Source organism: Lampetra fluviatilis, chromosome 58 (genome assembly GCF_964198595.1).
Source record: "Lampetra fluviatilis chromosome 58, kcLamFluv1.1, whole genome shotgun sequence".
Classification (NCBI taxonomy): domain Eukaryota; kingdom Metazoa; phylum Chordata; class Hyperoartia; order Petromyzontiformes; family Petromyzontidae; genus Lampetra; species Lampetra fluviatilis.
In genome coordinates this window covers 8234775-8246221 of record NC_136332.1, presented here as the reverse complement: position 1 = coordinate 8246221, position 11447 = coordinate 8234775, and the positions used below count along the sequence as shown (strand labels likewise).

Genomic DNA, 11447 nt, shown 5'->3' with positions numbered 1-11447 from the left:
CTGAAGTCGTGTGAGGCCAGCACCTCGGTGTAGTACATCACCTTGCCCTTGTGCGTGCCGGGCAGCTGCAGCGACGCGATGACGTCGTCCACGCGGGGCAGCGAGCCCCCGCCGGCCCCCACCCCGGCCAGCCGCCACTGCAGGACGTAGCGGCCCGGCCAGCGTGCCACGTGCGAGCCCTGGCACACGCACACACACGCACGCACACACGCACGCACACACGCAAAGGTGAGCCCGCGGAGCCTCAGCGGAACCGTCCGTCGGGGCGAGGTGGGGAACGTCGCGGGGCCGGCACGCGAGCGATGGGGCGGGTGGGTGGGTGGCCCGACAGGAGGGTGGCGGCCGCCACTTGACGGGCGCTTGAGCTGTCGCCAGAGGTGGCCTCTTCTTTTAGAGGCGACGTGTATCGGCGGGCTTAGCACGGCAAAGTCGACAGAGGGATGACAAATAGGAACAGGTTTTGCCCCGTCTGGAAATAAAACAGGTGTTAAGATGTTCAAACACCAATATTTTGCCACAAGTACCTGTGGTTAGTGCAGACTTGATACCTTGCAAAAGGTATCGATTTAGTGTTTGAACACCTTGACAACGGTTGTATTGCCACAAAGGGTAAAAGCGATTCTATTTTACATCATTTTGGACACTGGCAAAAAGGGTCCCAGAAATATCAAAGGGGCGAGTTCGTTCGTTAGTTTTGCACTCACCTGAATGCTCTCCCCTTCCCTGCAGTGCAGCGCTGCCTCCACAGGGCTGTAGACCCAGCCCTGCTGCTGCTGCTGCTGCTGTTGGTGGTGATGCAGCTGCAGCTGCTGCTGTTGCCAGCTCCTCTCCACGCTGCTGCCGGTCCCGCCGGCGCCGGCGCAGGCAATCGCCGACCCGAGCGACGCGCTGCCGCTGAGGCCGCCGCCGGCGACACCGGCGACGCCGCCGCCGGCGACGAGGCCGACGCAGCCGCCGACGCCGCAGACGCCGCCGCTGCTGGCGCTGCGCGTGGGCGCAGGAGCGCGGCGACTGTGGTACAGGTTGAAGGCCACGTCGCCCTTGATGACGTCGAAGTCCCACGTGATGACGGACGACGCTTCGGGGATGTCGATCACGACCTGAGACGGGGAGTTGGGGGATGGGGGGGGGGGGTAGGAGGGGTTGAGACGAGTTGGGAGGGGTAGGGGGGGCAGCGGGAGAGGGGGGTCCCACTCACACCCGTGTGGCCGAGTGGTCTTCGTCGTCTCCTGGGTGGTGTATCCCCTTGACGGGACAAGCTCAGTCGTGCAATGGACCGCGGTGATCTTCTTGACCACACATGCTGGGGCTTGTGCGTTTGTGTGTGCGTGTATGCAGGTGCCCGCGTGTGCGAGTGTTTGGGTGTGTGTGTGTTAGCGTGTGTGTGTGTTAGCGCAAGTGTTTGGGTGTGTGTGTGTTAGCGTGTGTGTGTTAGCGTGTGTGTGTGTTAGCGCGAGTGTTTGGGTGTGTGTGTGTTAGCGTGTGTGTGTGTTGGCACAGTAGGGGGCACGGGTGGTGCATCAGCCAGTCATCTCGGTCATCTCGGTCAGTCGACCCGTGGCACCTGGGTCTGCCCCGTGACCTCCTGCCAGCGGGCGTTCGACACTTCACGTGGCCTCAGGGTGCACATGGCCTGGCACAAGCGTCGTGGTGACGTCACCGCCACTTAGTGGCGAATGGCGGTTGTTGGTGTGTGTTAGCGTGTGTGTGTTTTAGCGTGTGTATGTGTTAGCGCGAGTGCGTGAGCGGCACCTCGTGTGGAGCGCCCTTCTGCACGCAGGCCGACTGGTAGATGGTGTCTGTCCACAGGCGGATGTCGTCGCCGTGCTCCGCGTCGTCCCCCGTGCGGTACAGCGACTTGGGCACCAGGCCGCCCTCCGGAACGTCACACTGCACACAGACAAAGATCCCCCGTGTAGCCTTATCAGACTGTTGGGGCAAGTGCCGTTAGCGAGCGGCACCTAGGAAGGCCGGCACGGCACACGAGGGGGTGGGTGGCCAGCACCACGCCTGACTGCCTTGGTCTCCCTCATGGCGGTGTTTACACACCGCACTGGGTACTCATTTGAGGCTGAGTCGAGGTCCAGGACTGGTTCGGATAATCGTCAATGATATTGGCCATGAGCGGGAATCAAACTTTGGTCACCGGGTTCGTGGCAAAGCACTCACGCTCTCACACACCCTCACTCACACACCCTCACTCACACACCCTCACTCACACACCCTCACTCACACACCCTCACTCACACACCCTCACTCACACACCCTCACTCACACACCCTCACTCACACACCCTCACTCACACACCCTCACTCACACACCCTCACTCACACACCCTCACTCACACACCCTCACTCACACACCCTCACTCACACACCCTCACTCACACACCCTCACTCACACTCTCACTCACACCCTCACTCACACCCTCACCAGGCAGTCTCCACCCAGGAAGTCGGGGATGACGTCTTTGTCGATGTAGTCCACCAGGCCGCCGGGGCCCTGGTAGTCGTTTCCACCGTAGATGAGGAACTTGTGCCGCGTGTTGTCGTTGATGAAGGGGCTGACCTGTACAAAAGACAAAGGCCCCCCGTATAGCCTTAACGGACTGTTGGGGCAAGTGCTATTCGCGGGCTAACCGCTACCACTATCGTTCCCCACCAAGTGAGTGACACACACATGCAAAAGACAAACACCCTCAAATCAAGTTTGACCCTCCGATAGCCTATAACAGAACAGCACCGATGAAGGCCGGAAAGGCGCACGAGCAGATGGGTGGCCAGCACCACGCCCGGCACACAGCGCACTAGGCACACGCACGCTCACACGCACGCACGCTCACGCACACGCTCACACACACACGCACGCTCACACACACGCTCACACATGCGCTCACACACATGCTCACACACACACGCACGCTCACACACACGCTCACACACGCGCTCACACACATGCTCACACACACACGCACGCTCACACACACGCTCACACACACACGCACGCTCACACACACGCTCACACACACGCTCACACACGCGCTCACACACATGCTCACACACACACGCACGCTCACACACATGCACGCTCACACGCTCACACACACGCACGCTCACACGCACGCTCACACACACGCACGCACGCACCAGGGTCCAGAGCACGGGGAAGACGCGGGGCGCTCGCACGATGAGCAGTCGCCCCAGCGTCTCCGGGTAGTTGGCCTCCACCACCTCGATGACTCGCAGCAGGGCCTTGACGCCCGGCCGCCACAGGTGCCGCATGTTGAGGCCCTCCAGGTCCACCAGGCACGTCCACGAGCTGCCGCGGCGACGGCGTGGGAAGGGCACGGCCCAAAGGGGAGACGGATCGTTACGTTAGAGGCGCCGCGCAAGAACTGGGGGAGCAGCTGGTGTCACAGGCGTGAGATGGTGAAGCCGCAGCGCGCCGACGCCCTGTGTCAAGGCGGTGATGGCGAGGGATTGTGCTAAAGTAGTGGTTCGCACCAGGGAGGCAGAGGCATCCCCTCCGGGCTAGCTAACCCAAGCTCACCCTAGCTAACGCTAGCTCACCCTCACTAACCCAAGCTCACCCGAGCTCACACGGAGTGGCTATCTCGGACCGGACCCCGGCTCGATTCCGGCTACTGTAGTCAGGCAGGTCTACTCCAGGTGACGGCTTCCGTCTTGATTCTCGCAACAGCTGCCGGACCCGCTCAGGGCCCCGGCTGATATTGCCCGTGGCGGGGCTGACTCCGCCAATAGCCACGCCGCCTTTCTCGAGCCTTCGAGAGGGACCTGCTCCTGGTCCCGTGGCCCCCGGACCGGTACCTCGGTCACCAGGCCTCCGGGTTCACACGGAGTGCCATGGCCCCCTGCACCGTCCCTGGCACTCTCGCCCCCTGACCCCCAGAGCCTGGCACCGCACGTGGAGTGCAGTGCCATCCATCCTTGATAGGCGATTTCAGCCGGCCCCCGCTAGGGCCGGCACTGCGTTCCCACTGCAGCGCTGTAGGTGGTGTGAGCAGCGTGCGTCGTGCCTCACACAGGCCGGCTTCACGCAACATGCAGTCACATCCGCCGATGCCACTACAATTGTGTTAGGGAATATTCGGGCTACTGTTAGTGATTATGTTATTAGAGCTCGTGTTTTTGAGACACTCGCCGCACAGAAAGGGTGATTGTGCCCGCGTGTGTGTGTGCACGCGTGTGTCCGTTTTCTGTCAGAGTGGACCTAACGGTTGCACGGTCACCTGATGGGGTGCCCCGAGTTGTTGGTGTTCTCCTCACACCTGCGCAGGCCCTCCTCGTTGATGGACAGCACCTGAGCCCGCACACAGCAGCATCGCAGCGGCCTTAATAGGCGCTCGCTGATAACGCTCCATGGAGCCGTTCCATCGAGAAAAATGGTCACGCACTGTGTGCGTGCGTAAGTGTCACGTGTGTGTGCACCTTGTGTACGTGTGTGGCGAGCGGGAGTGTCGCGGTTGGCGCTACGCTGCGCTACTAACTCGGCAAAGGCCTGAGTTCGATTCCCGCTCACGGCCAAACACAATGATGATTATCTGCACCGGTCCTGCGCCTCCCCTAGGTCCACTCGGCCTCAAATTAGTACCTGGTGCGGTGTGTAAACATCGCCACTAGGGAGACAAAGGCGGCCGAGTGTGGTGCTGGCCACCCACCCCCTCGTGTGCCGTGCCGGCCTTCATAGGTGCTCGATAACAGCCCTTGCCCCAACCGTTTGTTAAGACTATACGGGGGATCTTTGTCTTTGTGTGTACGTGCACAAGCGTACGCGGACAGCGGTAGCGCAGTGGTGAGTGCCCCGGCCTACGAACCCGGCTACCCAAGTTCGATTCCCACTCACGGCGAACACCCGTGACGAACATCTTAAAACGGTCCTGGGCCTCCCCGAGGTCAACTCAGCCTTAATTAAGCACCTGGTAAGGTGTGTAAACCTCGGCACTGGGGAGACAAAGGTGACCAGGCATGGTACCGGCCACACCACTCCCCATAGGTGCATCGATCCGGCCTTAATAAGGGCTCACGAACAGCCCTTGCCCCAACAGTCTGCGTAGGCTACACGGGGGATCTTTGTGTGTATCTCACGTGTCTCAGGAGGGACTCCTCCCCCATTGCCTTGACCAACCCCTTGGTGTCCATTTGTCCCAGACGCAGGATGTAGAGGGGACGTCCATCTGCACCCATCGTCATTGCATTGTTAACACGACACACTGCAACTACATTGTATCATGCATTACACTACACACACTACATTGTATCATGCATTACACTACATTGTATCATGCATTACACTACACACACTACATTGTATCATGCATTACACTACATTGTATCATGCATTACACTACACACACTACATTGTATCATGCATTACACTACATTGTATCATGCATTACACTACAAGCTGCACTACATTGTAGAATGCATTACACTACACTCTGCACTACATTGTATATTGGATCCCACTACTGTACATTGTATACAATGCATTACACTCCACACTGCACTGCATCGTACAAGGCATTACCCTGCACACTGCACTACATTAGACTGCGCTGCAGGGTACACACAGCGCACCGCACGCCCCATCGCACGCCGCGGTCACAGCCCGCACGCACCGCGGTCCTGGTAGTGCCACCCGCCGGCGTAGTAGTCTGCGAGCGCCGGCGGCAGCCCCCAGGTCTCCAGCAGGTAGTCCACCTGGTACTGCTTGCGCCAGCTCAGAGACTGGCAGAGCATCTCCTTGGCCTTGTCCACGTTGAAGTCGCGCGCCCGCAGGAAGCGCAGGATGTGCTCGTCCTTCGGGATCTGGAGGCGCGCAGCAAAGACAAAGGTCCCCACGCCCCCCGGGAAGCCTTCAACAGACTGGTGGGGCAAGTGCTGTTCCAACTGAAACTGAACTTTTTTTTTTTGTACTTCACCAGGCAAGGCCCTCTGCGCTACGCAGCTGTTTTTCAGAAGCGACCAGGCCACAAACGATTGTTTTGTCTATCGAGATTGAAGACTAATTTCTTTAGAGCTGCTTTTTTATGTTTAGTTTGTTGTCCTAGCCCCAATTAGCACGGTTGGCTATGTACAGTGCGGAATAGGTTCAACACACATACAGTACATACAAAACAAATGATAGCTCAATGAAGTGGCTTATCGCGTGGACATTGAGAGCAGCAGCCAAATACTCTGAGCGCGTGGTGACGTCGATTCTAAAATGTGGAGAGAATAACCGGAGAACCTGGAGAAAAATCCACGCGACCACGGGGAGAGAGACGCAAACTCCACTGTTAGTGAGGAGCTGTGACCCACCGCCCTCCCTATACCCCATCCCTACTCACCATATCACTTTAGTTACCCTAATTGTAGCACTCGTAACCCTTGTAAAGCACCTCGGATAAAAGCGCTAGAGAATTGTAAGATAAGATGAAGGCCGGCACGGCACACAGGAAGGGGGTGGGGTGGCTGGTACCACGCCCAGTCAGCACCGTCTCCCCAGTTGCGATATTTACACAGCGCACCAGCTACTCGTTTAATGCTGAGTCGACCTAGAGGAGGCCCAGCACTGGTTCGTATATTCATCGCCGATGTTGGTCGTGAGCGGGAGTCTAACTCGGGTAGTCGCACAGCACTCGCACACACAGGCAGATGTGCACGCGTGGTTCAAGCGTACACACACGCACTCGGGATCTGCTTCAGATTTTTTAATTAATGAAAAAAAACCCAAAAACGTTTTCTTTGCCGACACCGGGAAAACCTCACCGAGTCTCAAGAATCTCTTTCAGGAGGGTCCTGCGCTAAGTCTTTGCCGTAGTAGAGGGGCAACGTTGCTGCTGTGTGCGATCCCAATTGAGTAATTTGCAGTGTACATCTGTATGTTCAACTTCTTTCTTATGTAGCCAACCACACTAATCGGAGTTGCAGGACAACAAACTAAATACAAAAAGCAGTTCGTCAATCTAGACGATGATCATTCAAAAGTGCCCAGCTCCAGTGGCTTCCTAATATCGGACGGAAGAGCGTTCCAGACGGCCGTAGAAGCGAATCCAGCAGCGCGTGGTGCAGTGGCCGTCTTTGTTCGAAGGCCAGCCAAAAGCCGCTGCCATGAGGATGACCGGAGTTCGTGTGATGCTTTCATTTTTCAGCATTGGGATGTTTTGGGCCCAAGAGCGGTAACATTGTCTGCTATGGTGGGAAACTGTGGAACACGGAGAAACCCCACGCAGAACAGCAAGTCCACATCGAAAGGTGCTCGAGACGGGAATAAAAACCCGGCTCACGTGTGCCACTCTTACCGACCAAAACGCACACCAAGATGAGGTATTTTGGATGATGTACTGCACCGCGCGCTTTCAGATGCGCGCTTCTGCGGCCGTCTGGAACGCTCTTCCCTCCGATATTAGGAACCCACAGGAGCTATGCGCTTTTAAATCACCCACATTGACAAACTAATTTCTTTACAACTGCGTTTTGTGTTCAGATTGCGGTCCTTCCTTCGCAACTCCGATTAGCAAGGTTGGCTACATACGGTGCGAAAGAAGTACATACACACTCATCACACCACCATTCCGACAAGCGTGTACACCAAGCCGGCCTTAACAGGTGCTCGCAAACAGCACTTATCCCAATGGGCTACAACAGGGGGCTAGAGACGGGGGATGTTTGTCCACGTCTGTAAACATGCAAGACACTTCACACGCTCCAAGCCACAAACATCCCCCCGGTGAGTCATTAATACTGATGGAGAAAGTGCTGTCAGCGGAGCACCTACTCAGGCCGGCACGGCGCACGAGATGAAGTGACCACGCCCGGCCGCCTTTGTCTCCCCAGTGCTGACGTTTACACACTGGTAGCAGGGACTCATTTAAGGCCGAGTGAACTTAGGGGAGGACCAGAACAGGTTCCGACAACTCGTGACGTGACCGGGAATCAAATGGAGGTGGCTGGGATCGTACTGCCGTGTGCCAAGCACTGCGCCACCGTTCCCCACTGACATACAAAGACAAAGATCCCCCGTGTAGCCTTAATGGAGTTTTGGGGTAAGTGTTGTTCGCGAGTAGCACTTATGAAGGCCAGCACAGCACACGCGGGGGTGGGTGGCCAGCACCACGCACACTCACACGCGCGCGCACTGCAAAGCATGCAAAATCATTAAAATCTTCTATGTCGTATGCAAAACATATCAAAAAGAACACAACAACAAGTGCAAAACACTACAATAGCTAAAACGTTTCAATCTCGAAGTTATTAAGTAGCAGATACATGCATGCTTGTGACGCTGGGCAAGAGGAAAGGATCATGAAACCCGGTCTCTTGCAGCTGGATCTCAAGACCCTGACACCCGGTCTCCTGGAGCCGAGTCTCAAGACACTGACACCCGGTCTCCTGGAGCCGAGTCTCAAGACCCTGAGACCCGGTCTCCTGGAGCCGAGTCTCAAGACCCTGACACCCGGTCTCCTGGAGCCGAGTCTCAAGACCCTGACACCCAGTCTCCTGGAGCCGAGTCTCAAGACCCTGACACCCGGTCTCCTGGAGCCGAGTCTCAAGACCCTGACACCCGGTCTCCTGGAGCCGAGTCTCAAGACACTGACACCCGGTCTCCTGGAGCCGAGTCTCAAGACCCTGAGACCCGGTCTCCTGGAGCCGAGTCTCAAGACCCTGAGACCCGGTCTCCTGGAGCCGAGTCTCAAGATACTGAGTCCCGGTCTCCTGGAGCCGAGTCTCAAGACACTGAGTCCTGGTCTCCTGGAGCCGAGTCTCAAGACCCTGAGACCTGGTCTCCTGGAGCCGAGTCTCAAGACACTGACACCCGGTCTCCTGGAGCCGAGTCTCAAGACCCTGAGACCCGGTCTCCTGGAGCCGAGTCTCAAGACCCTGAGACCCGGTCTCCTGGAGCCGAGTCTCAAGACCCTGAGACCCGGTCTCCTGGAGCCGAGTCTCAAGACCCTGACACCCGGTCTCCTGGAGCCGAGTCTCAAGACACTGAGACCCGGTCTCCTGGAGCCGAGTCTCAAGACCCTGAGACCCGGTCTCCTGGAGCCGAGTCTCAAGACCCTGAGACCCGGTCTCCTGGAGCCGAGTCTCAAGACGTCTGGAGAACGCCACTTCACTATAAACTCGTTTCCGTAGCCCAAGCTCACCCTGTTATGAACAGCGTTAAACATTCAACAGTGTGGGGACATCACAGCTAATTGTTACCTCCGCTGAGCTGACGTCTTCTGCCTCTGACTACGAGAATGAGTGAGCGAGGGAGACATGGAGACAGGGACGGACAAGTCGGGGACAGACGCATACACAAGACGATGAGGAGACGGTGGACGTGGCAGAGGTTCACAATGGCCGTGTCGGGAGACAACTTCTGCCGGGTGCAAAGTTTAAACCCTGGGTTTGCACGTCTCTCGCAAATGTATGGACGTAATATTTAGATTTACTTTAGATTGTGTGTAAGTCTGTGTGCTGTGTGCATAGGCATTCCGTTGTTCATGTGTAACAATGTATTTGCGTGTACTGTGTTTTTACTGTGTGTACGAGCATCACATCCTGCCCGTGTGTATACTTTGTGTGTATACTCTGTGTGCATACTCTGTGTGCATACTCTGTGTGCATACTCTGTGTGCATACTCTGTGTGCATACTCTGTGTGCATACTCTGTGTGCATACTCTGTGTGCATACTCTGTGTGCATACTCTGTGTGTATACTTTGTGTGCATACTCTGTGTGTATACTCTGTGTGCATACTCTGTGTGCATACTCTGTGTGCATACTCTGTGTGCATACTCTGTGTGTATACTCTGTGTGCATACTCTGTGTGCATACTCTGTGTGCATACTCTGTGTGCATACTCTGTGTGTATACTCTGTGTGTATATTCTGTGTGTATACTCTGTGTGCATACTCTGTGTGCATACTCTGTGTGTATACTTTGTGTGTATACTTTGTGTGTATACTCTGTGTGTATATTCTGTGTGTATACTCTGTGTGTACACTCTGTGTGTATACTCTGTGTGTACACTGTGTACACTGTGTGTACACTTTGTGTGCATACTCTGTGTGCATACTCTGTGTGTATACTTTGTGTGTATACTCTGTGTGTACACTCTGTGTGCATACTCTGTGTGTACACTCTGTGTGCATACTCTGTGTGCATACTCTGTGTGTATACTTTGTGTGTACACTCTGTGTGTACACTCTGTGTGTACACTCTGTGTGCACTGCGCGTGAGTGCCACACCTTGCCCTTGTGCGACTCCTGCAGCCAGAGTCTCAGGCGGATGAGGCAGCTCTCCTGCAGTGGCGTCAACTCCCCCAGGTACCGCTCGATGTAATCCGCGTCCAGCTTGTCTGTGCACGGACACGCGAGACAAAGATCCCCCACGTAGCCTTAGCAGACCGTTGGGGCAAATGCTGGCACAACAACAGCCGCCGTTCGCCACCAAGTGGCTGCGACGTCACCACGGCACCTGTGCCAGGCTAGGTGCTCTTTGAGGCTATCGCGTGGAGTGTCGAGGGCTCGCTGCTGGTACGAGGTCACGGGACGCTCAGCAGGTGCCGTGGGTTGACTGACGAACAGCACTTGCCACAAAATTGTGTTAGAGGCTACGCGGTGGGTGTGTGTTTGTCTTTATTGTGTGTAGTACCATCGGGCGTGGCTGTGATATTCTCAAACAGGGAGGAGGCGGGGACTCCCAGGTCGACTGCGGCCGAAGACACGGCCGAGATTAACACTGCACACGCGCGCACACACAAACACAAGGACACACAACACACACACTGTCATCATCATCGTCAACATTAATATCTTACAGCCACTGACTCTCCGCTGCTGGATGATGGCCTCCCCACGCCCGTCACTGTCCCGCACGGCCGCACGACGGTGCAATCCATCTCCGGCACGCGGGGCCGATGCCATCGCTCCGTCTCCGCTGAAGTCGTGCCCCTGGGCGTGTTCCCCACTTTGGCTACCGTTCCGTCTCGTCCATCGGTCATCATCCCCGGGAGCCGTTTGAACATTGCGTTCGTTGTCTGATCTACGCGGTGCTGTGTCCCTTCTCTCTCTCGGCTATCATTCCATCACCCGCCCATCGTCCCTTGTAATGTCCAACCCAAGCTTACTTCTATTTTGCTCATAGTCACGAATTATGTACCTCACCCAACGTACACAGACCAAGCACTTAAACACTCGCACAAAGACAAATATCCCCCGCATAGCTTTAACAGACTGTTGGGGCAAGTGCTGTTAGCGAGCACCTACGAAGGCCGGCACGCCACACAAGGGAGTGGGTGGCCAGCACCACGCCCGACCGCTTTTGTCTCCCGAGTGGCGATGTTTACACACCGGACCAGCTACTCGTTTGAGGCCGAGTCGACCTAGGGTAGGCCCAGAACCGGTTCAAATAATAATCGTACACAAACACAAAGTCTCACAACGCGTGCGCACTAAC

General features: G+C 56.4%; 1 protein-coding gene across 3 annotated transcripts in view; it reads right to left on the bottom strand.

The window, feature by feature from the left end:
• The window catches only part of LOC144950490 (SEC14-like protein 1), a 30823-nt gene that overhangs the window by 7929 nt on the left and 11447 nt on the right, over positions 1 to 11447 (bottom strand). For 2 of the 3 annotated variants that reach the window (XM_078880626.1, XM_078880627.1), the window contains exons 7-17: positions 10644 to 10730; positions 10238 to 10347; positions 9207 to 9236; positions 5639 to 5828; positions 5106 to 5194; positions 4250 to 4320; positions 3147 to 3318; positions 2434 to 2568; positions 1753 to 1890; positions 705 to 1100; positions 1 to 179 (exon numbers count right to left, since the gene is read on the bottom strand). In XM_078880626.1, the coding sequence (XP_078736752.1) occupies positions 1 to 179; positions 705 to 1100; positions 1753 to 1890; positions 2434 to 2568; positions 3147 to 3318; positions 4250 to 4320; positions 5106 to 5194; positions 5639 to 5828; positions 9207 to 9236; positions 10238 to 10347; positions 10644 to 10730 (1597 nt within the window). The remainder of the gene's footprint in view (positions 180 to 704; positions 1101 to 1752; positions 1891 to 2433; positions 2569 to 3146; positions 3319 to 4249; positions 4321 to 5105; positions 5195 to 5638; positions 5829 to 9206; positions 9237 to 10237; positions 10348 to 10643; positions 10731 to 11447) is intronic. The other variant, XM_078880628.1, reaches the window with a different exon arrangement.